Here is a 25,279-nt window from a genome sequence, read left to right as displayed (position 1 = left end):
GTTTGATGACAAGTCGAAGAACATCCACAGTTTGATGACAAGCCTAAGAACGTCCACAGTTTGATGACAAGCCAAAGAATGTCCACAGTTTGATGACAAGCCCATGAACGCCCCCAGTTTGATGACAAGCCCAAGAATGTCCACAGTTTGATGACGAGCCCAAGAACGTCCACAGTTTGATGACGAGCCCAAGAATGTCCACAGTTTGATGACGAGCCCATGAACGCCCCCAGTTTGATGACAAGCCCAAGAACGCATCATGACAAATCACACAAAACACAGGGGTTCATGGTGTAGTATGATATATAAAGCTTAAAGGTACTGAGCGGGTTAAAAAATCGTTTATAGGTTGTAAAGTAGGGTACGTCAGACACAAATTTGAATTTGTGTTACATGCACTTTTATTAAGTTGGACTTTTCAATGATTGGTTGCACTGGTGCATGTTCTACCTACCAGGAGCTAAATCAAGCCCTGAGTACACTACACTATATCATTACAGGACCCTCATATTTCCTTAAGGTCCATTGAAATATATAACTGAGGTCCCATGTACCCCTTGTTTTGTAGGTCAAGGTAGAACCCTGGGGTCATTTAAAAAAAGTCAGTGTTTTTGGGTGCCATGGTGCTTATTTTGAAAAAAAATTTTAACAATTTCTCCCGTTATTGAATATAAGTTTTGAATGCACAGTCAAAAGTCATTAATTTCATTTAATTTCGGTCAAAAAGCAACCAGAAAACAAGAAACAGCATTATCATTACTGGGTTATACCTCGATCACCATTGGGCACATTAAAAGTTTATTTGTTCATGTAGTACTGAATATACAAAGAGTCCAACTTGTTGCCAAGGAAACAGCAAAGGCACCAGTTCAGCATTTGTTAATTTTTTTTACAAAGTTTCATGATATAATATTAGATGGTTATAATATTAGAGTTATGCTCTGGAAACGAATGCTACACGTATTTGAGTGTAAGTAAGGTTTGTTGCCAAGGAAACACAATTTTTTATTTTTTGGAGAAATACCAAAACATGAAAAGGCACCAGTTCAGCATGTGCTGATCCATATGCAAAGATTAGTAATAAAATATTGAACAGTTTCAGGAAACAAAATGTTTGTGGTTAGTAATACCGGGGGGGGGGGGGGGGGGGGCAGGATACACTCACCTTTTCTCAAACACCTGGTATCATCACTATTTGATAGTGATTTAAAAACACATATTTAGAAGCTTGATACATCTATAACGCTATATACTTCATGTCATATCAATAATTAATTGCCATCACAATTACGAGACAAGTTCCGGTTGACACCCTGGAAACCCACTGTTGTATAACCCATTTGCTCTCATCAGGCAGTTCCCGGGGTGTCGGGTTCATCTGATGCTCTCATGGCTGATGGTGATGGGCGTGATGGCTGATACTCAGTTGAGTCAATTAATTAGGACATATACAACTGTGTTTCAACATGGAGCTATCTTACCCGTAGATTTGACAGTGCTAAATAGATGTGGGAACTAAGTGCACAGCTTGGGTGAAGTGATTACAAGCGAGTGTCACAGCGAGAGGCTGATGTTTCAAGGATGTTGGTGACTTGAATTCTGTCATCAAAAAGAGCCCTACCACAAAAAGCCGAACTTATTAACATTCAAAAACGTAGAACTGTGTATGCTAATTTTTCTATTTTGCACACAAAAATATTGACGAGCAGCAACATGAGTTGATTTTGCACAATAAAATCATTTGCGGGGTTGAGGACGAGTTGACAGAGGATTTTAAAAATGATGAGTTAGAAGCCTTGCACATCTTCCCGAGGCAAGAGAGTTAACTGACTTTAAAGTCAAGTTTCCACCCTTCCCGAACTAGGCTGGAATTCCTGGGCTCGATCGTAGCGCCACCAGTGGCTATTACGAGTTATGTCCCTTCTAAGCCTCTCCTATGGACCAATCAGATTCCACCTCTCGTATCACTTGCATTTGCTTCAAACAAAATGGCGACGCCCAGTCAAGACGATTTGATCAATAATCTACGAGGGGTGTTCATTAAAGATTTCCCCTAAACCACTTAGGGTTATCATATTTGGTTGAAATTTCACATGTGTAATGATACATGTATCTATGGGTTATGTCTGAATTTGCAGCACCGAACTATTTATCTTACCACTTTTACAGGTGTTATGACCGAGTAGGGTGTGACAATGGAGCCAGTAGAATACCGAGCAGTGATTAGGTTTTTATATTTGAAAGGTCGCACAATAAAAGAAACTTTCGATGAAATGAAAGCAACTTATGAGGAAGATGCCCCATCATATGACGTTGTTAAACACTGGCATCTCCAGTTCAAGTGTGGTCGGACATCTGTGGAAACAGCTGCCATTCCTGGTCGCCCCCATTCAGCCATTGATGAGGACACTATCCATCAAGTGGAGACCACCATTTTGGCAGACCGACGTAGAACTGTTCGCAAGTTAGCACAAGATGTCAAGATCAGTGTAGGGTCTGTGGAAAAAACCATCCATGACAATTTGAACATGCATAAGGTGTCTGCACGATGGATTCCCAGGTTGCTCACACCTTTCCAAAAGCAGGAACGAGTCAACTGCTCAAAAGATCTTTTGGACATGTGCCAAAAAAAACAGGCAAACCTTTTTGACAGACTTATCACACAGGATGAAACATGGGTCCATCACTATGATCCTGAGACTTAAGTTCAGTCGATGCAATGATAGGATGTGGAGTCACCACCCCCAAAGAAGGCACGTGTCCAACTCTCTGCAGGCAAGGTCATGCTCACGATGTTTTGGAACCAGCACGGTGTAGTGATGATGGATTTCTTGGCAAAGGGTACCACAATTACAGGAGCTTATTATGCTTCACTGCTGCGGAAATTGCGGGACGCTATCAAGCTTAAGAGGCGTGGCATGCTGACCAAGGGTGTCCGTCTCCTGCAAGATAATGCTCCAGTACACAACTCTCATGTTGCCCAGACAGAAGCGCGGTCCTGTGGCTATGAAATCCTTCCACATCGTCCTTACTCTCCTGACCTTGCACCATCTGACTTCCACCTCTTTCCAACCATGAAGTCATTTTTTAAAGAAAACGTTTCACAGATGATGAAACACTGATTTCTGAAGTCAAGTCCTGGTTTGAGACGCAAAATGAGGGCTTTTACAAGCGAGGTCTCCATAGTTGCATAAAACGAAGCAAGTGTGTAACTCTTGGTGGTTCCTATGTGGAGAAAGACTAATACCTATGCCAAGTTTCATTCCAAGTGGGTCAGGGGAAATCTTTAATGAACACCCCTCGTAAGATCTATATTGTAATATAACGGGTCTTACATCAAATCATGTGAGCACCTTGATTAAAAACATGAAAAGATTTGGAAAATATCAGTTGACTACGAGTTCGCGGTGCACATACTTTGTAAACCTTGCAATCGACCGAAATCTGCATGACAGTTTACGAACCGGATTCAGATTTTGTTGCACAATTTTGATTGAACTATGCATAGACTCGTAAGTCCAGCCAAAATGTAACTCCATAATACCAGCCTGGTTCGACATTGGTGGTAACTGAACTTTTAAAGTCAGTTAACGCTCTTGCCTCGGGAAGCCTTGCATTGCATATCGTTCTTTTCTGTATGAACATATGAACACACAACTCACAAACCTAATCTAGGGGTTCAGAAACTGAAACGGAAAAAGAAGAGGGCAAACTTTGTAAATCATAACTGCTCAGTATTATTATCTGCCTCACAGTGAACATGGTGAAATATGCTTCACTGAGGCCTATCAAAAACCTAAGTTTGGTTCCTATTATGTAGAAAAATAAAAGAGGGTACGTAGGTTGGAAAATTATTTTAGTTTTTAAAATATTCACATGGCATATTATCACTTAAAGTCTCTTGTTGCATGGATGACAACAAAAACATGTTTCACCATCATGTTAAATTTACAATCAATCTTTAAATAGGGTTAAAAGAATTTAATGAAACACGTTGAAATCATATTGTCAGCACTGAACAAAATGATGAAAATCATTAAGATAGGGTCGGGAGATTGTCTTATTTAATAAATCTTAGTAAAATTAGGTAGGATAGGGAGTAGTGTAAGTCCAACCTCATTAACATAATATCTTAGTTCTCCCTACCGCTAAACAAAGATCTGAGGACATCCCATTGCGGGTCATGTCAGAACGACCTTTCATCTGACCAATCAGAGCATCGCTTATCAGATCATAAAAGTTACGGTTGGAATGTGATTTTTGATCGTGTAACCTTGAAAAAAACACACACTGGGTATTCGGAACAACAGTTATGGCTTTATGTCTGTATTCATACAATCAATATTAGCCATTACTGAATGTTCTTTTGTTCAGTTTTTAATTTTTAATCGCGTGTATGTCAAAATCTGTTTCGAAGCGTAGTCGCAAGTTTGAAACTCGTGCCGTAAAGCTCAATTAAGCTGCCTTCTGATTGGCTATTGTCGACTTCTTGTTAGTCATTCCATTGATCAGTCAAAGTTCGCGAAAGGTCGGTCTGACGTGACCCTTAGTGGGATGTCCTCAGATCTTTGCTTAGCGGTAGCAAGAACTAAGATCTGATTTTAATGAGATTGTGTGTAAGCCAAGTCGGGTAACAAGAACTACGCATATGTTTTGGATATGCCTGATTCGAATATCAAATTCTTCTTCTTGTTGGCACACTTAAATTCATAAGGGCACATTTCTGAAAATCAGATCTTAGTTGCCGCTACCGCTAAACGAAGATCTGATTTTCATGAGATTGTGTGTAAGCCAAGTCGGGTAACAAGAACTACGCATATGTTTTGGATATGCCTGATTCGAATATCAAATTCTTCTTCTTGTTGGCACACTTAAATTCATAAGGGCACATTTCTGAAAATCAGATCTTAGTTGCCGCTACCGCTAAACGAAGATCTGATTTTCATGAGATTGTGTGTAAGTCCGGTCGGGTAACAAGAACCAAGCATATGTTTTGGATATGCCTGATTCGAATATCAAATTCTTCTTCTTGTTGGCACACTTAAATTCTAAAGGGCACAGCTGAACATGTTGATGAGTGCTCCCTGGTCACTTGAAAACAAAAACATTTCTATCCCTGTAATATGACATTAAACACCCATGTTTCACAACTGGCTCCTATGTTTTTACGATCAGGAGCCACTTGGCTCCTTTGAAGAAAACCAACATGGAGCCTTGTGTCAGGTTGAAGCTACAAAAACTAACAATAAGCCAAGCTTTTGACAGCTCAGAAACACCAGCAAATATTGATGTTTTAAAAACTAAAACATAAAGAGTTATCTCCCTTGAATCACTGACTAGAGCCACAGGAAGGGAAGCAAACAGATGGATGGTCAAGATTCATTTATCTTATCCTTACTTAGTACTCCAACTTCTAAAAGCTTCTCAAAGAAGTAATTGAGGCTTGTTTTGAGGAGTTCAGATTTAGCATGTATGTATGTGTATTCTACCTAGAGCAGTAGGGGTCTACCAAAACAGTAAATATAAAGACAATCGATACAGAACTAAACATGAATCGATACTTAGATAGGTGTATCATGTATCGTATCATCAGCAATGGCGGATCCAATTGGATTGGTCCAAAATATCAAAATCCTCTTCAATCAGTTTTACTACCTTCAACATCGTACCACTACATTGGGTTTTGTTTTCAAACAGGGGGTCCCAGATCCTCCCTCTGCATCCGCCTATGTTCAGCCGTAAATTTGCGATGCATCATCAAATCATACAATTAGGAGAATTAAAATTAAAGTACAATGGACATGAATTGGTTACCATGACAACAGTGATGACGACAGATAAATTGAACATACCGGCTTGTACTTGGATCTGTAGCCTTTCCCTTCTAAATGACGATCCCAATCTTCGATCTTTTGTTTCCTCTTCTCTTCTTCTTTCTGTCAAAGGGAATCAGTGAGTGAGTGAGTGAGTGAGTGAGTGAGTGAGTGAGTGAGTGAGTGAGTGGGGGTGAAGTGAGGAGAAATGGGGTTTACCGCCACGTGCAACATTATTGCACTTGTGTAATGACGTGAATGTATGTATACGGGTGTGGCTGATTGTAGTGAGTGAGTGAGTATGGTTTTACGCCGCTTTTAGCAATATTCCAGCAATATCATGGCTGGGGACACCAGAAATGGGCTTCACACATTGTACCCATGTCGGGAATCAAACCCGGGTCTTCGGCGTGACGAGCGAACGCTTTAACCACTAGGCTACCCGACCGACCCGTGGCTGATTGCACTTGTTCAGACTTTATTGTGCTAGTCCACTCACATACCATGCTGCAGCTCAACACGAATATCCCACTCAGGCAAAGAATACTGCCAGGCAGGGTAACAACAAGTAACATTTTTAAACATTTTTTTGGTATGATCAGCCCCACTGTATTCCGTGGCCACGGAATATTTTGCAGAAAGGCCCACTCAGTGCAGACCTTTTGGGGTCTGACCTTTTATGATAAACAGTCGTGCCTCGTTTATACGGACACTTGCGTCATTTCACAATTCGTTCGTATAAACGAATTTCCGTATAACTGAAACCAGCTTCTTACTGGAAGAGTTACTTTCTCTATTCTCTACCATGCATCTTCCAGCTTCTGGTGTTTTGCTACACGGGATCCTGATAAGTCATTTGAATTATCCGGGGAGATTTAGCCACTTCTGTTTGTCTTTTAAAATGTCACCAATTGTCGATTTTCCTCTGGTATGTCCAAATTCAGTGCCATAAGGCTTACTGATGGTTTCCAAACTTGCTGATGGGTGTTATTCCTTAAAACAGACAAATTTCCCTTTTTTCGCGTGCTGTAACTGAGTGTCGCTTATGTTTTGCTGGTTGACAGGCCATACTCACATGACCTCTGACCTCCACAGACGCCATATATATCGAATGGGATTACATGTACAATAAACAAGCTCGTCTCAAACGTAACTCAGTGTCACTTGGTTAATTGACTTCTCACGAAAAAAAGGGTTACCACCAGCGGAAGGATTACCACAGGCGGAAGTGTATTGTCCGGGTAAGTGAGACAATTTTGTGTGCATTTCAGTGTTTTGTGTATGAAAATGACCATCTGGTTCCGGACACTGAATTTCTGTATATACGGGTAAATTTATATAGTAATTATTTCGTTATGAATGAAAATCGTCCAGGAACCGAGGTTTCCGGATATCTGAAGTCCGTATAAGCGGGGCATGACTGTATACTCAAAGGCAAAAGAAATGTTCAACCAGAGACTGAAAACAAGAGCAGCCATCAACTCCATCTTCATTCATGAAATAAGTTGAAACAAAGTACTGGAGCTATTGTCCCCGGTATCCCATGGGTGTGCACCAAGCCCCTACCTTTCTCTGCTTCTCTGTATATTCTTCTGCCTGTGCATCGAGCTGTTCCTGCATGCGCTGGCGGGATCGCTCCATGGCCTCCAGGCGGCTCTGTGTTGCACCTACATCTGGAGCAAGCAATGAGTTCAACAGTTTTACCACAGACATTCAAGTAGTTTCGAAATAACTACCTGCCTGACTCCCGATGGCTGGTAACTTTTCTGTCAGGATGCATGACATTTTCTTCAGCAAAATATTTTTCAGAGCGTAGTCAGGAATTACTGTAGCCACTTTGAAACTAATGTCATAAAGATCGAGAATGCTCCTTATTTGTCCTGTTATCAATGAAATACAAATCACCTTTGCAAAACAAATATATTCAAATCAAAATATACATTCTGGAGTAATCACAAACTGAATTTGGAAATTTTTAATTCTAATTTCGAAAATTTCAGAACACTTGATCTAGGCCTGTAGTTGAATATTGGCCTATGAGAACAAATCTCTGCTTACCATATTTCTTGTAGCTCTCTTCCTCTCGAGACTTCTGCATCTTGTCCCATGTGGCCTGGAACTTGTTCCGCAGGTACAGGAGGAGCAGAACAGCAGCAAGCAGGAACCAGCCATAGCTTTGTATTAGCTCGACACCTGCAACACATGCCCACAGAGATCAGTCTAGGTTGTAGGGGTGATACACAACAACAAGGGCACGATCCACACTCCGGCGCACTGGTGACTCAGCATAACACCACTGCCACAGGCTAATTTGCATATCACGTGACCGGACTTTTCTCTTGTTTGTAAACAAACGCCCTTTTTTCAGAAATCAGTATAGAACGGACTAATGCAAGTATTTGGGGGCGCTTTACATATTGTTTTGCATAACTATATAGATATGCTACTACAATTGCGACAGTGAGTTGCATGACAATATATATTTATGCATCAAAGTGACCGTGTCGCTAGCTCTCCGTTGGGCTTCGATGACAGCACGTGGAGCCGTACAACCAATGTAAACATAGGATAACTACACAAAAACAAGTAGATTTTTACGTATTTGCATACTTTCTCAATGAAAGTTAACCATTATTTGACATTTGTTTCTGAAAATGTGTAGACTTGTCAAACATGAAACGGATGAAAAGCATATGCAATATCTTGAATGGACTGTGAAAGATGTGACGAATCGTCACATGGCGCTGGCCTGTGGCAGAGGTACTATGCTAGCTGGCTGCCGGCCGCATGGAACTCTGGGTAGGAGAGTGGGCACGAGCATCTTCCCAAGGCAAGAGCGTTAACTGACTTTACAAGTCCAGTTTCCACCCTTGCCGAACTAGGCTGGAATTCCTGGGCTCGATCGTAGCGCCACCAGTGGCTATTACAAGTTATGTCCATTCTATGCCTCTCCCATATGTACCAATCAGATTCCACCTCTCGTATCACATGCATTTGTTTCAAACAAAATGGTGGTGCCTAGTCAAGACGATCTGATCGACCATCAAGATCTATTTTGTGATAAAACGGTTCTTACTTCGCGAAGTGCATCAAATCACGTGAGCACCTTGATTAAAAACATGAAAAGATTTGGAACATATCTTTTGACAACGAGTTGGCCATGCACATGCTTTGCAAATCCTGCAATCGACCAAACTCTGCATTACAGTTTACGAACCGAATTTCAATTTCGGTGCGTGATTTTGATTGGACTATGCATAGACTTGTTAGTCCAGCCAAAATGTAACTCCATAATCCCAGCCTAGTTCGGCAAGGGTGGAAACTGGACTTTTATAGTCAGTTAACTCTCTTGCCTCGGGAAGATAGGGCACGATATGATACGTGTCTCGATACATAGGTCACAATGGGATATATGCATTGTGAATCACATATTCACTTCAAACCATGTGGAAACATCTTCACTATAAATATTCCAAAGGGCAGGTTCCAAAGATATAGCTGTAGACCCATGTTCGTAGTGGCTATTTTTAGCAGTGAAATTGAAATGTTAATTACTATTATTCTTTTACGGACAAAAACGCTGGGGAGGGGGTGCAGTAGTATATAGTAGTAAGTTAGATATTTTTGCAAGTGTATCGTCTTCTATTGATTCAAAAAATTGTGTTTCGGGTATTGATCATTTTTATGTAAACTCACACATTTTTGATGCACTTACATACTGAAAATAAGGACAGATTGTCATATTTTTGGATAGCCCTCCCCATGTACTTGTAACGTAAGATCATAGGTTTTCGGACATCATATATTTCAGATGGCCATGTTTATCGCGATTGCTCGCACTATTACGGGAGGTTAGAATCACACAGACATTGAAAATACTCAGATGATGGCTTGTTTTGAAGAGAAAATTGGGTTTTAGAAGTGAATGAAATGTTTTACAGTTGTTCATGTGATTAGAGAGAAAACTAAACATCTTTCCTCAGTGTATGAAACTCATAACACACGGATACATTTTCTTCATGACCCACCCTGAAAAGCCAAAATAAAAAACACTTTTATTTAAATGTCCGTTTTTTCATGAATCTCCCCAAATGCGTGTATTATTTTTTTATGACCCTCCCCTAGAAACTAGCATATTTTTGGGTGACCCTCCCCTGATTACCTCTGAACTACCCACCCCTATAATAAATGACCGGTCCCTTAATTAATTGGCTAAACAAAATACCTGTAGAAAACACGGTGGTGACTAAAGCTGGGTATTCATTCCTCAAAACCTCTGGCTGTGGACTCTCTTCACCGCCAGCATCTCCCATGGTGCTTGGCCGTGGTTCACAACAGCGCAGTCGATACTGAACACCTTGTAATACGTGTTCTATTACATCAACTAACGAAAATACGAATCATCAAAACAAAACACGGCACGTCACAGGAAGTTGACACAAACACACCTCATTTCAAGAGACGCCTAAAGGGAAGTAACTCGAAATCAAACTTTCTCATTTTGGTCGAGTGAAAATATAAATCGGAAAAAAACATGACATGGTTAGCCAAATGCATGAATAGTTCTTGATAAGTGAATTAATAAAAATCGACAAGTATCGTCGGATCATAATTTTTCGGATATCATACGTTATCGGACGGCCATGTTTATCGCGATTATGCGCGCTATTACAAGGGGTGTGGCGTCACTTGGACATTGTAAATTTATACCCAGATGATGGCTCGTGTTTAAGAGAAAGTTGGGTTTTATAAGTGAGTGAGATGTTTTACAGTTGTTCTTGTGATTAGCGAGTAAACCACGAATGTTTCTTAAGCGTCCGAAAGCCCATAACACGGGGATATAACAGGCGTAGGCCTATTAAAGTTAGAAATAAACATGTTTTGAAGAGAGATACGTTTACTATGGCCACTGCGTGTTCAAAAGCCCGAAATATTCCACGAGAACCTTGTTTATGTTGGAACCACATTAATAAATGAATAACTGGCGGAATAGAGTCGAATTTAGGTCAAAGGTTGAAGGTGTGCCAAATACCACAATAATAAAGCTACATGCAAACAAACGTTCGCCTTCATATGAACCCAGAGAAAAACTAGTCAATCTGCTCGTAACCGTTTTTTCTTTTTTCTTATACTGAACAGCAAAAGAAATGCTCCAAATGTTTTCAATTTTTTATAAGTTCAACCATATTTCATATTGTTTGAATTGATTGGAAAATTGCTTGACAACGGTATAAGGATCTATACCGAAACGTCGTTTTTTACAGTATTAAAGAAGTTGTTATCCATAAAATTGTGTCTATCTTGTGTCTATCTTGATTGGAAAATGTTGAAATGACGACAGATGAATTGATGCCAAGCAATATGGCGCTCAACAAAAAACAAAAAAACATCGATTTTGCACATGGAGTCATGATCCGGAATAAAAGGGTGTGAATTTTCAGTCTAAAGTATCTTATAAAAGTGGATGTAAAAAGCCGATTCAATATTCACACGAACACCGGTTCAATATTCAAACAAAAACCGGTTCAATACTCAAACAAACACCGGTTCAATATATTTACACAAACACCGGTTCAATATTCACACAAACACCGATTCAATATTCAAACAAGCACCGGTTCAATATTCACACAAACTGCGGTTCAATATTCACACAAACACCGATTCAATAATATTCAACGAGCACCGATTTATTATTCACGCAAACACTGGTTCAATATTCACACAAACGACGATTCAATAAAATTCAAACATGCACCGATTTATTATTCACGCAAACACTGGTCCAATATTCAAACAAACACCGGTTCAATATTCACACAAACACCGGTTCAATATTTAAACAAACACCGGTTCAATATTCACAAAAACACCGGTTCAATATTCACACAAACACCGGTTCAATATTCACACAAACACCGATTCAATATTCAAACTAGCACCGATTCAATATTCAAACTAGCACCGATTTAATATTCACACAAACTGCGGTTCAATATACCCAGCTAACAATTTCACGTTGTGACAACGTCGTGACAACGTTGTGTTTACGTTGTGGCAACGTTGCGGATGTTACGTCCATATAACGTTATTCTGTGGACTCCCATTTATGTTGTCACAACGTCATGGCCTAACGTTGTGTTACGTCATATTCACGTCGTCACAACGTTGTGATGACGTTGTATTTTACGTTGTGGGAACGTTGTGATAACGTTGTGTTTACGTTGTGGTAACGTTGCGGATGTTACGTCCATATAACGTTATTCTGTGGAACGAACACCGGTTCAATATTCAAACAAAAACCGGTTCAATACTCAAACAAACACCGGTTCAATATATTTACACAAACACCGGTTCAATATTCACACAAACACCGATTCAATATTCAAACAAGCACCGGTTCAATATTCACACAAACTGCGGTTCAATATTCACACAAACACCGATTCAATAATATTCAACGAGCACCGATTTATTATTCACGCAAACACTGGTTCAATATTCACACAAACGACGATTCAATAAAATTCAAACATGCACCGATTTATTATTCACGCAAACACTGGTCCAATATTCAAACAAACACCGGTTCAATATTCACACAAACACCGGTTCAATATTTAAACAAACACCGGTTCAATATTCACAAAAACACCGGTTCAATATTCACACAAACACCGGTTCAATATTCACACAAACACCGATTCAATATTCAAACTAGCACCGATTTAATATTCACACAAACTGCGGTTCAATATATACACACAAACACCGATTCAATAATATTCAAACGAGCACCGATTTATTATTCACGCAAACACTGGTTCAATATTCACACAAACACCGATTCAATAATATTCAAACATGCACCGATTTATTTTTCACGCACACACTGGTCCAATATTCAAACAAATACCGGTTCAATATTCACACAAACACCGGTTCAATATTTAAACAAACACCGGTTCAATATTTAAACAAACACCGGTTCAATATTCACAAAAACACCGGTTCAATATTTAAACAAACACCGGTTCAATATTTAAACAAACACCGGTTCAATATTCACAAAAACACCGGTTCAATATTCACACAAACACCGATTCAATAATATTCAAACATGCACCGATTTATTTTTCACGCACACACTGGTCCAATATTCAAACAAACACCGGTTCAATATTCAAACAAACACCGGTTCAATATTTAAACAAACACCGGTTCAATATTTAAACAAACACCGGTTCAATATTCACAAAAACACCGGTTCAATATTCACACAAACACCGGTTCAATATTCACACAAACACCGGTTCAATATTAACACTAAATTTAAAGGTCCACAGATGAAGTCAACGATGCCAGACTGCCGCCTGTAAGGGTACAAAGTGTAATGGCCCTTGGAATACTGCAACTGCTTGAGCCAGACAGTTACGATGTCATTATCCGCACCACGATCACAAGACTTGCCCCGCGTCACATGCAAATAAGGTGGGTTGCTGATCGACCACGTTCTGGCCGACCCAGAGGTACAATACTAACAACAAGATCGCTTTATAGGTTACTCACTGACCCTGCTCTTTTAACAGTATTCCAGTTATATCACGGCGTGTCAGCTTAATGCGGGAGGAAAGCCCGAAGTGATGCAGGTCTTGGACGTTTACCACTTCAGTGAAACCCACGAGCACGGGTATGGTGCTGACAAACCTAGAAACATAATCGGGGCAAACCGGGATTCGAACACACATGTTTAGGTTTCTGGCGTGCCCAATTGCAAGGGACGCAACTCTGCACAGCAAATCGCGGCGCCTTAGACGACTGGGACACCCGTGCCCCCAGAGAGGTATGAAGACAGACATAGCAACGCTGCCACATTTGTTGAACTATATAGCTATCTCAACCCTACATTAATGCAGAGGAAGACGCACGATAAGATTTGTTTTGTTTGTCGTTATGAGACCTGTAAAAGGCGGCAATATGCTTGTCGTAAGAGGCAACCAACGGGATCGGGTGGAATATTGCTGAGTGCGGCGTTAAACAACAAACCAACCAAACAACAACTAAAACCTTATGATGACGGCACTCTATTCTATTGCCAGGAATTCACTATCCATTCTGAAGGTGCAAGTAAAACTGACGCAAATATGGGTCATTATGCCAAATTATAGAAAATGTATCAACTATAGCATGGATTAAGTCAGAGAAATCACTCGAACATGTTGAAGTCTCAGGTCAGCTTGAACAACAGTTGAGGTCAGTCACAGAGAGTTGGGACCCGTGAAGATACGGGGTAGAATAGGTCTTCAGCAACCCATGCTTGCCGTAAAAGGTGACTATGCTTGTCGTAAAAGGCGACTAACGGGATCGGGTAGTCAGGCTCGCTGACTTGGTTGATGCATGTCATCGATCCCAATTGCGTGGATGGATGCTCATGATGTCAATCACTGGATTGTCTGGTCCAGACTCGATGCTTTACAGACCGCCGTCATATAGCTGGAATATTGCTGAGTGCGGCGTATACAAAGAAAACTAAGCCAAGAAAAGATACCTTCTTGATTCGGTCACTGTGTCTTTGCAAACGAACTGATTTGTTAACAGTACTTATTTGCTTATATTCCTGTCTATAAGATAGCTATGCGATAAATCACAAAAATACCAATGAAGAACGATGTGTGGTAAAACATTGTCCAATCATGACGTCATTTCTGGAGATTCGACCATGCGCTCGCAACTTCAGATGGGGGCCTCCAGTGAGTTGTTCCCCGTAGATGTAGCTGGGCAACGTAGATAAACACAATTGCCGAACGCTCGCATCCAAAAGTCGGAGAGATATGACAGTCGTTATTGGGAGAAAAGGTACAGGTATGTGACGTGCAAGTTATAAGAATATGCGGGAAAGGCCAAATCACTATAACCCCCCTGTTCATAAAATGGACTTGTCCGATATTGCCGATTTCGGATTCTATTCAGGGAGTCATACATCATTATCTATATACGGCTAAATAATTATAAAGCTTGAACATTTTATGAACATCCTTAAAGAGGCGGTACATAAGATTGATATTTCATATAACAAATAAATGACTCGTGGTCGTGGTTTATAGTACAATTATATAAGACACTGCAGGGTGAATAAACCGCTCGGAGTCCGGACAAGTACAAGCAGCCACACACAAACACACACACACACACACACACACACACACACACACACACGTGCATGCACGTCGCTATTTAAGTGCAATAATCTTGGACGCGACGTTAAACACCATTTCACCTCACCTCCTGTAGATGTGTTATAGACCTCGCTCTAACGTTGCTCCCAGGGTTACCTATCGCTCGAGCCGGTCGACCGAGCGACGAAACAGAAAGCAGTTAGGACATAACCTGGGACGATGCCTTATACGTTGCCTGTAACACCAGCCAGGCTTTATTATGATTGACGAAGTCCGTCGAAGGTTGACCAAATTTTCACATTTGTATTAAACACCATATACCTATGTCTACAATCAACAGTAGAGTTAAATCCATCTTCCCGAGTCAAGGGAGTTAATTATCCAGTTTGAATATGACTTTTATAGGGGGCACGGGTGGCCCAGTCCTCCAAGGCGCCGCGATTCGCCGTTCAGAGTTGTGTCCCTTGGGCACGCCAGAAACCTATGCTAGTGGGTTCGAATCCCGGTTTGCCCCGATTATGTTTCTAGGTTTGTCAGCACCATACCCGTGCTCGTGGGTTTCACCGAAGTGGTAAACGTCCAAGACCTGCATCACTTCGGGCTTTCCTTCCACAATAAGCTGACACGCCGTGATATAACTGGAATAATGTTAAAAGCGGCGTTAAACCCCACTCACTCACTCACTGACTTTTATAGTCAGTTAACTCCATTGCTTGCTTGGGGAAGATGAGTGAGTGAGTGAGTTTCGTTTTACGCCGCTTTTAGCAATATTCCAGCAATATCACGGCGGGGGACACCAGAAATGGGCTTCACACATTGTACCCATGTCGGGATTCGAACCCGGGTCTTCGGCGTGACGAGCGAACGCTTTAACCACTAGGCTTCGGGAAGATGAGGTACATCGATCATTCGTTACTATTTTGCGCCTGCTGTAACGGATGTTTATGATACCATGAAAGGTGAATATTTTTTAAAAATATTTGATATGTTAGTGTGATATAGGTAAACCGGTTCAAAGTTAAATGTAAATAACTTAGTTTCCTATGGTGACGAAAGTGAGGAGGATATCCGGTCGGATTGCATTAGCATACGGTCTCACGTACAACGTGTAATCCCTGTAGCACACACCTGTCATCGTGCACCGTCATCGTGTGTTGGGGTTGACGTTAGGGGTGGTGTAGAGTGAGTGAGTGAGTGAGTGAGTATGGTTTTACGCCGCTTTTAGCAATATTCCAGCAATATCACGGCGGGGGACACCAGAAATGGGCTTCACACATTGTACCCATGTCGGGAATCGAACCCGGGTCTTCGGCTTGACGAGCGAACGCTTTAACCACTAGGCTACCCGACCGCCCAGGGGTAGGGTAGACATAGAGGTACGGGGTTAGTGGTAGAGGTAAATGTGGAAGTAGGAGATGTTTGTTTGTTTGTTTTTTAACGCAGCACTTAGCAATATTCCAACTATATGACGGCGGTATGTAAATAATCGTGTCTGGACCAGACAATCCAGTGATTGACATCATGACCATCGATGCACGCAATTGAGATGCGATGACATGCATCAACCAAGTCAGCGAGCCTGAAGACACGATCCCGTCAGTCGCCTCTTAAGACAAACATCGATTATTTACAGACCGCCGTCATACAGCTGGAATATACCTGGGTGTGCCGTTAAATAACACACACACAACCAAACATCTTGTCACCACATGGGGACATGAGTTACAACACGTTGCCCCAATCGGGTGGAAGGCTCTCTGCATCGTTGAAAGCGTTACCTCGTTTCCCTACAGCATGGTCAGGTATCTATAAAACCATCTACTGGATTATCTGGTCCAGATTTAATGACAAAAGACCACCATGATATAGATATCTATAGCTGAGTAAAGCGTCAATCAATAAACAAATACGTTCGAAAACTGAGTACCATATGTGTAAAACAGTGATTAATGCTATATGTGCAATAGTCAGAATTAGTTGGAATTGGTCTTCAACATCCCATGCCTTTCGTAGGAGGCGACTACCGGGATCAGGTGGTCATGCTCGGCGATGCATGTTATCGTATCCCAAATGCGTGGATCGATGCCCATGGTGCCAATCACTGGATTGTCTGGATCAGACTGTATTATTTGCAGATCGCCGTCATATATCTGGATTTTTCCCGAGTGCGGCGTTAAACAACAACATATACAATAACCAAATTATATCAGAACCAGTCTGTGCTTATAGCATATTTCCAGGGATTCCAACAATCGTTCAGAAAAGGACATTTGAAAAGTACAATAAAGTCATTCCTAAATTTATGAAACTTTATTTTCTTTACAAATCGTATATATACAGAAAAATATATTTTAACAAAAAATATCATATTGTTTTATTAATTGTTGAATTTCGAATATACTGAAGGTGCAATGCCGAAAACTCGCTTCAGTATAGAATGTTCCATCATCAAAGAATCACGTGATGATGCGGGAAATAATTATAATTAGTCTTCAGCAACCAATGCCTGTCGTAAGAGGCGACTAATTAGATCGGGTGGTCAGGCTAGCTGAGTTAGTTGATGCATGTCATCGTACCTTAATTAAGTAGATCGGTGCTCATGATCGCAATCACTGGATTGTCTGGTCATGATTCGATTATTTACAGACCGCCGTCGTGAAGCTGGAATATTGCTGAGTGCGGCGTTAAACAACAAAAGAAAAACAAACATGATCAAAAAGTCAACGTCCGTTAATCTAGCAACATCTGGGCACTTTCCTTTCACATATGAAGTTTATCGCTACATCACAACGATAATCATTCCAGAGATAATCGTATAATTGTTTGTACCCCAGACAGTTCTCTGTTTTTTTATTAGGTTCATCAGAGTGCCAGTTGGTGTAGTTTAAGGTATCGCCAACCTCCCACACAAACGTCCGCTCCGTGATGAGATCAGTGGCACCCAACCAGTAGTCTGGGGCTGGAGAGAGAAAGTACTATTTCTACTGTTGCAGTTTGACACCATGTGATATGCACACTTCTGATCCAAATGGAAAAGAACAAAAGCCTTCACAAAAAGTTAATGAACTCTTGCTCACAAAGAGTGACCGCCCGTGAAGATCAGGGGTAACATTGATCTTCAGTAACCCATGTTTTCGTAAGAGGCCACCAACGGGATTGGTTGGTCAGGCTCGCTGACTTGGTTGATGCGTGTCATCGTGTCCCAATTTCGTGGATCGATGCTCATGATATCAATCACATATGTCTGGTCCAGACTCGATTATTTACAGACCGCCGCCATGTAGCTGGAATATTGTTGAGTGCGACGTTAAACAACAAACCAACCAACCAACCAAAGTGTTGGCCTAAGTGAGTAAAGGCTTATGACGAATAGCACTAGGAGGCAACTCAGGAGAATTGTGCTGCTCCAGATAAGTCTAGGACTATTACTGATATCTCAATGTGGGAATGCAATGAGTGTTGCCCTTGAGGATCATCGGCTTACGAGGAATTTCACAAGGTGGCAACTAAGAGGAGGAGTATTGCCCTGGGTGAGTATAGGGTTACGAGGAATAACACAAGGTGGCAACTAAGAGGAGGAGTTTTGCCCTGAGTGAGTATAGGCTTACGAGGAATAACACAAGGTGGCAACTAAGAGGAGGAGTGTAGCCCTGAGTGAGTACAGGCTTTGGAGGAATAACACAAGGTGGCAACTAAGAGGAGGGGTTGCCCTGGGTGAGTATAGGCTTTGGAGGAATAACACAAGGTGGCAACTAAGAGGAGGAGTGTTGCCCTGGGTGAGTATAGGCTTTTGGAGGAATAACACTAAGAGGAGTGTTGCCCTAGGTGAGTATAGGCTTTGTAGGAATAGCACAAGGTGGCAACTAAGAGGAGGAGTGTTGCCCTGAGTGAGTATAGGCTTTGTAGGAATAACACAAGGTGGCAACTAAGAGGAGGAGGGTTGCCCTGGGTGAGTATAGGCTTTGGAGGAATAACACAAGGTGGCAACTAAGAGGAGGAGTGTTGCCCTGGGTGAGTATAGGCTTTGTAGGAATAACACAAGGTGGCAACTAAGAGGAGGAGTGTTGCCCTGGGTGAGTATAGGCTTTGTAGGAATAACACAAGGTGGCAACTAAGAGGAGGAGTGTTGCCCTGGGTGAGTATAGGCTTTGTAGGAATAACACAAGGTGGCAACTAAGAGGAGGACTGTTGCCCTGGGTGAGTGTAGGCTTTGTAGGAATAACACAAGGTGGGAACTAAGAGGAGGAGTGTTGCCCTGGGTGAGTATAGGCTTTGTAGGAATAACACAATGTGGCAACTAAGAGAAGGAGTGTTGCCCTGAGTGAGTATAGGCTTTGGAGGAATAACACAAGGTGGCAACTAAGAGGAGGAGTGTTGCCCTGGGTGAGTATAGGCTTTGGAGGAATAACACAAGGTGGCAACTAAGAGGAGGAGTGTAGCCCTGAGTGAGTATAGGCTTTGGAGGAATAACACAAGGTGGGAACTAAGAGGAGGAGTGTAGCCCTCAGTGAGTATAGGCTTTGGAGGAATAACACAAGGTGGGAACTAAGAGGAGGAGTGTAGCCCTGAGTGAGTATAGGCTTTGGAGGAATAACACAAGGTGGGAACTAAGAGGAGGAGTGTAGCCCTGGGTGAGTATAGGCTTTGGAGGAATAACACAAGGTGGCAACTTAGAGGAGGGTTGTTGCCCTGGGTGAGTATAGGCTTTGGAGGAATAACACAAGGTGGCAACTAAGAGGAAGAGTGTTGCCCTGAGTGAGTATAGGCTTTGGAGGAATAACACAAGGTGGCAACTAAGAGGAGGAGTGTTGCCCTGAGTGAGTATAGGCTTTGGAGGAATAACACAAGGTGGCAACTAAGAGGAGGAGTGTTGCCCTGAGTGAGTATAGGCTTTGGAGGAATAACACAAGGTGGCAACTAAGAGGAGGAGTGTAGCCCTGGTTGAGTATAGGCTAACGAGGAATAACACAAGGAGGGAACGAAGAGGAGGACTGTTGCCCTGGGTGAGTAAAGGCTTTGGAGGAATAACACAAGGTGGCAACTAAGAGGAGGAGTGTTGCCCTCAGTGAGTATAGGCTTTGGAGGAATAACACAAGGTGGCAACTAAGAGGAGGAGTGTAGCCCTGGGTGAGTATAGGCTTTGGAGGAATAACACAAGGTGGCAACTAAGAGGAGGGGTTGCCCTGGGTGAGTATAGGCTTTGGGTAGGACTAAGATAATGAAGGTTTACATATTGCTTTACAACGCCATTTGAAGATAAATTCACATCTCACCTCTTCCTGTTTCCTTTGCATAGCTTCTGACGAAGTCGTCCTCTTCTTTGCTTGTTATCCTGGCAAGGTGGCTCCGGAAGAACTGACAGTAGCTCTAACAAGAGAGTGAGTGAATGAGTGAGTTGGGATTAACGCCGTTAATATTATTCCTCTAACAAGAGAACATTAGGGCGAACGTATAGAACTCTTCTAACACTATGCAATCAGCTCCAGCCCAATGAGTCTACAATTCACAACTTTTGAGATACAATCGATATCAGCTAACGTCTTTAACCGTGGAACAGACTACAGTGTAACAAGTGTTTAGCATGTAAACACATACAAATACATAAAGCGACAAAACCCTTTCTATATCCAATAGAAATCTCTGCATAAAGCAGAGTCGATTGTACAATTCCGACTGCCTCATGAGCATGTGTATGAGAATCACTATCAACTAGTAATGATACCAGGTGTTCGCGAAAAGGTGAGCGTATCCTGCTATACCGGTGGCACCCGTCACAAACACATGCAAATACAAGTCAATTGGTCACCTGAAACAACACGGTGTTTGTTGGAAGCGGGCCCACAATCGTCTGATGCCAGTGAGAAACATGCAGCGTTTGGGCATCAATACTATGACGTGTGAGTGAGTTGGGTTTAACGCCGCTTTTAACAGTATTACAGTTATATCGCGGCGTGTCAGCTTAATGTGGGAGGAAAGCCCGAAGTGATGCAGGTCTCAGACGTTTACCACTTCGGTGAAACCCACGAGCACGGGTATGGTGCTGACAAACCTAGAAACATAATCGGGGCGAACCGGGATTCGAACCCACAATCATAGGTTTCTGGCATGCCCAAGGGACGCAACTCTGCACAGCGAATCGCGGCGCCTATGACGTGTACCCACCGGAAGCATGCCTAAGGCAGGTGAACGTTCAGCACGTTCCAAACGTCGCATGATCAATGCTGTTGCTTCCTAAATGATTCAATGTGTTTAATAAAGTGTCTTTGAGCGTTTAGTTCTAAAAAAACACAATATGCGTCTGCTTATAACCGATTCAATGGTAAATGTGTCCGTGCTGTCCGAGGTCACGTAATTCATGTCACAATGTTGTTTGGGAGCTTGATTTCTTCGGTAATGTTCTTGCATATCAGTCACTTACTTTCATTGCCAGTTCACCAGTGTCCCCTAGAAAAATATCCCCTACGTTTTTTGCATATGTTATGATCATTATTTTGCATTTTGACGAGTGAACAAGACTTAATGTTGACGTCAACAAGGAACACAAATGCACAGTCCATCACCCCCCCGCCTTATTGTTGTTATGACGTCGACAATATTTTGGTGTGAAGTCAATTTGTTTGGATTAATTAAACCACGAGGATATTTAAACACATCAGAATGATAAACATGTTCAAACTGTGAGCTTATTTAACAATGAGTGAGTGAGTGAGTTGGGTTTAACGCCGCTTTTAACAGTATTCCAGTTATATCACCGCGTGTCAGCTTAATGTGGGAGGAAAGCACGAAGTGATGCAGGTCTCAGATGTTAACCACTTCGTTGAAACCCACAAGCACGGGTATGGTGCTCACAAACCTAGAAACATAATCGGGGCGAACCGGGATTCGAACCCACAATCATAGGTTTCTGGCGTGCCTAAGGGACGCAACTCTGCACAGCGAATCGCGGCGCCTTAGACGACTGGGCCACCCGTGCCCCCTATTTAACAGTGACAATGACGACAACATAACAATGATTTATGACTAGTATAATAGTTGCTAAAAGACGTTGTATGTTACAATCTATATTTTTTATTCCAAATGAACTGACTTGAGTAGGTGATAATGTACCTTTCATTTCTACACGACATGATATTTCAAACTGTATGACAGATTACTCTGTGGACAAGTTCCATAAAAGTTTGATGTCATCGTCATTAGCTTGCCTCATTAAATACAGGTTTAGACATAATTTTCCTGTTCATTGACCTTCAAGGGCTGTCGGGTAGCCTGGTGGTTAAAGCGTTCGCTCGTCACTCCGAAGACCCGGGTTCGATTCCCGACATGGGTACAATGTCAATCTCATTCAAATCAGATCTTAGTTCTCGCTATCGCTAAACAAAGATCTGAGGACATCCCATAACGGGTCACGTCAGAACGACCTTTCATCCGACCAATCAAAGCGTCGCTTTCCAGATCATGAAAGTGACAGCCGGGATGTGTTTTCTTATCATGCAACCTCGAAAAGGTTAACACGGGGTATTCCGAACGATATGTACGGCCCATACGACCGATTCCGTCAAAATTATCGCATGTCTCTCGCTTCCGTGGGATAAACATTTGAACGGAGGAGGCGTTACACAGTGCGTAGGCAACACTGCCATACAATCGCAACCATATAAAGGACATTCCGGAATGTTCGTTTGTTCAGTTTTCAAAATTTTAATCGAGAACTGTGTCAACTTATGTTTCAAGTGTTGTCTGAAATGGATGTCGCCAGGTTGAAACGAGTGCCGTAAAGCTCGAGAAAGCTGCTTTCTTATTGGCTGATGTCGGTCAAACTTCGCGAAAGATCGTTCTGACGTGACCCCTACTGGGATGTCCTCAGATCTTTGTTTAGTGACAGCCAGATCTTAGATCTGAATTTAATGACATGGGTACAATGTGTGAAACCAATTTCTGGCATCCCACGCCGTGATAATGCTGGAATATTGCTAAAAGCGGCGTAAAACAATACTTTCACACGCACTTATTGACCTTCATAATTAGATTGTGGAAAAAGCAGTTCGATTGCCTCTCGAAATTTAATTTGAAGTAGATTTATTGCTTTTTAACTATATTTGCAAAATTGTGTTATCGAATGACGCTATTAAAACTTCATAGACATTGTATACCTGCGGCGGAGGTCACTGCACAATACATATTTTGGTGTTTGTTTGTTTGTTTGTTAAACGCCGCACTCAGCAATGTACCAGTTATTTCACGGCGGTCTGTAAAAAATCGAGTCGAGACAATCCGGTGATTGACATCATGAGCATCGATCAACGGGTCACGAATGCGGAGACGGCTCCAGAATGTACTTAGAGTGATCTCCCGTTCTCAGTACGAACCCAAGCTCCTCACAGCGATAGCCCGTTCGCGGAGCTCTCTATACTATCGCTGCCACCAGTCAAAACTCCCCACTGTGATAGGTGGCCACAACCATGCTTGGAGTTGAACTCACAACCGAATGACCGTTATGTTTACAAACAAGTGACGACTGTCATGACACCGAATACACTTACCGCTGCTTAATTACTTTATTCGTTGGTCACTTTGAATTTCTGTTTCATTAAAACTATCGTGTTATTGATATAGTAAGAATGGAAGGGAGAAGTTGGTTGATTTTCCGTTAGAATGCAATCTCGAACCAATCTGATTATTAAAACAACAAAGTAAATTCCTCTGGAAAACATGGTCAGTCGTAAACCTTTTCAAAATGAATTATCATTTCATTCCCAAAGACATAAACAAAAGTATCAACGTTGCTACATTTGGGGTTAGAGGGTAAATTTCAAGATTCTTGTAATGGCCGCGCCCACACTGGTGGCAGCGATGTTACCGAGAGTGTAACGAAGGTGTCACGCGCTGGGAAGGAGCTTGGTACGAACCACCGATACTCCGGTTTTGGTGTGACTTTTCTTCTGATAAACATCATACATACCCTTGCCTCAGCAAATGATCCCGCTATGTTGGAGAACCAATAGCAGGCTTGTTGGTACTGAACAAATCCAGTGGGACATGGGCATATGCCTGCAGAACAGAGAAGACACAGATGTGATACGCTGTTATTGAAAGCCTTGGTTAAAGAGTGAGTGAGTATGGTTTTACGCCGCTTTTAGCAATATTCCAGCAATATCACGGCGGGGGACACCACAAATGGGCTTCACACATTGTACCCATGTCGGGAATCGAACCCGGGTCTTCGGCGTGACGAGCGAACGCTTTAACCACTAGGCTACCCGACCGCCCCCTTGGTTAAAGAAGGTAACTTGGATTATTATAATTATGTCTTGAAAAGTGTTTTGGTGGTAATGTTTCAAAATAAATCGACCGGCTCCTCGTTTCAGAGAAGAAAGTTCTTGAAGCTGTGACCTTTAATATAGCCTCTGTCTCAGACACTCACCTTATATATTGAACAAGCAAAGTTAGGAATCATGAATATTTGGGGGATGTTTTGCAGTGAAAACTGAGCATACAATTTTATCGAAAAATTATCCCCCAAAATAATCTTGATCCCGTTTTCTGTTCAGTATATTTGGATTATACATAAAATGTAAAGACGTCAGAGGTCAGGCAAGATCTATTGGCGCGATAGAAAAATAAACAAGAGTATGAAATAGTGCAATGAAAACTATTTACCTTCAGCAACAGTCAGGGGTGCAAGTGAGCACAGCAAGACAGACACAAGTTCTAGTCTCATGGTTCGGGTTGACAACGGCAATTTTGTCAACTGAAAGGTATTCAGCGCCGCGTCTGAGTTGGGATACGCAGATGATACTTTTCAGTAGTTCAACAAGGAAGTTGATTGGTTTCATGATATGTGATCAACCAATGAAACAGTCGTATTTGATGAAAGGGAAATGCCGGGTTTCTGTCAGGGCCGCAGAGGGATTGGTTAATGAGAGCACGAGATGAGATGGATTAGACTTGGAAATAACAACGGACGTCAAGGCCGTTATCACAGTGCAGACATGTCCGAGAAATACCATCCTGGTCAACGACTCGTCTTTATATCAGTACTCCATTGGAAGGGGCGGTCGGGTAGCCTAGTGGTTAAAGCGTTCGCTCGTCACGCCGAGGACCCGGGTTCGATTCCCGACATGGGTACAATGTGTGAAGCCCATTTCTGGTGTCCCCCGCCGTGATATTGCTGGAATATTGCTAAAAGCGGCGTAAAACCATACTCACTCACTACTCCATTGGGTGGGGATTATGGATTAATTCCTACAGACCAGGCCCCAAATAACCATCACATGTAAGCATCACTACTTT

General features: G+C 42.0%; 2 protein-coding genes across 2 annotated transcripts in view; both read right to left on the bottom strand.

Moving 5' to 3' along the window:
- LOC124119119 (selenoprotein S-like) overlaps nucleotides 1-10,271 on the bottom strand; it is an 81,223-nt gene extending 70,952 nt beyond the window's left edge. The window contains exons 1-4 of the mRNA XM_046481530.2: nucleotides 10,039-10,271; nucleotides 7,872-8,006; nucleotides 7,380-7,486; nucleotides 5,853-5,936 (exon numbers count right to left, since the gene is read on the bottom strand). Coding sequence (XP_046337486.2) covers nucleotides 5,853-5,936; nucleotides 7,380-7,486; nucleotides 7,872-8,006; nucleotides 10,039-10,126 — 414 coding nt within the window. The 5' untranslated portion in view covers nucleotides 10,127-10,271. The remainder of the gene's footprint in view (nucleotides 1-5,852; nucleotides 5,937-7,379; nucleotides 7,487-7,871; nucleotides 8,007-10,038) is intronic.
- A 7,312-nt stretch (nucleotides 10,272-17,583) lies between these two features.
- LOC124119116 (perlucin-like) lies at nucleotides 17,584-24,762 on the bottom strand. The gene is made up of 4 exons (XM_046481525.2): nucleotides 24,647-24,762; nucleotides 23,949-24,037; nucleotides 20,263-20,356; nucleotides 17,584-17,948 (listed from the first exon to the last, which is right to left on the bottom strand). Exons 1-4 carry the CDS (start codon nucleotides 24,705-24,707, stop codon nucleotides 17,725-17,727), a joined length of 468 nt encoding a protein of 155 aa, XP_046337481.2. The 5' UTR covers nucleotides 24,708-24,762; the 3' UTR covers nucleotides 17,584-17,724.
- Between the last annotated feature and the right edge of the window lie 517 nt (nucleotides 24,763-25,279).

The sequence above is a fragment of the Haliotis rufescens genome, unplaced genomic scaffold, assembly GCF_023055435.1.
Source record: "Haliotis rufescens isolate VD_foot unplaced genomic scaffold, xgHalRufe1.0.p SCAF_18, whole genome shotgun sequence".
In the NCBI taxonomy this organism is placed as follows: Eukaryota; Metazoa; Mollusca; class Gastropoda; order Lepetellida; family Haliotidae; genus Haliotis; species Haliotis rufescens.
Note: the sequence above shows the minus strand (reverse complement) of the source record. Positions and strands in the feature narration are given on the sequence as shown.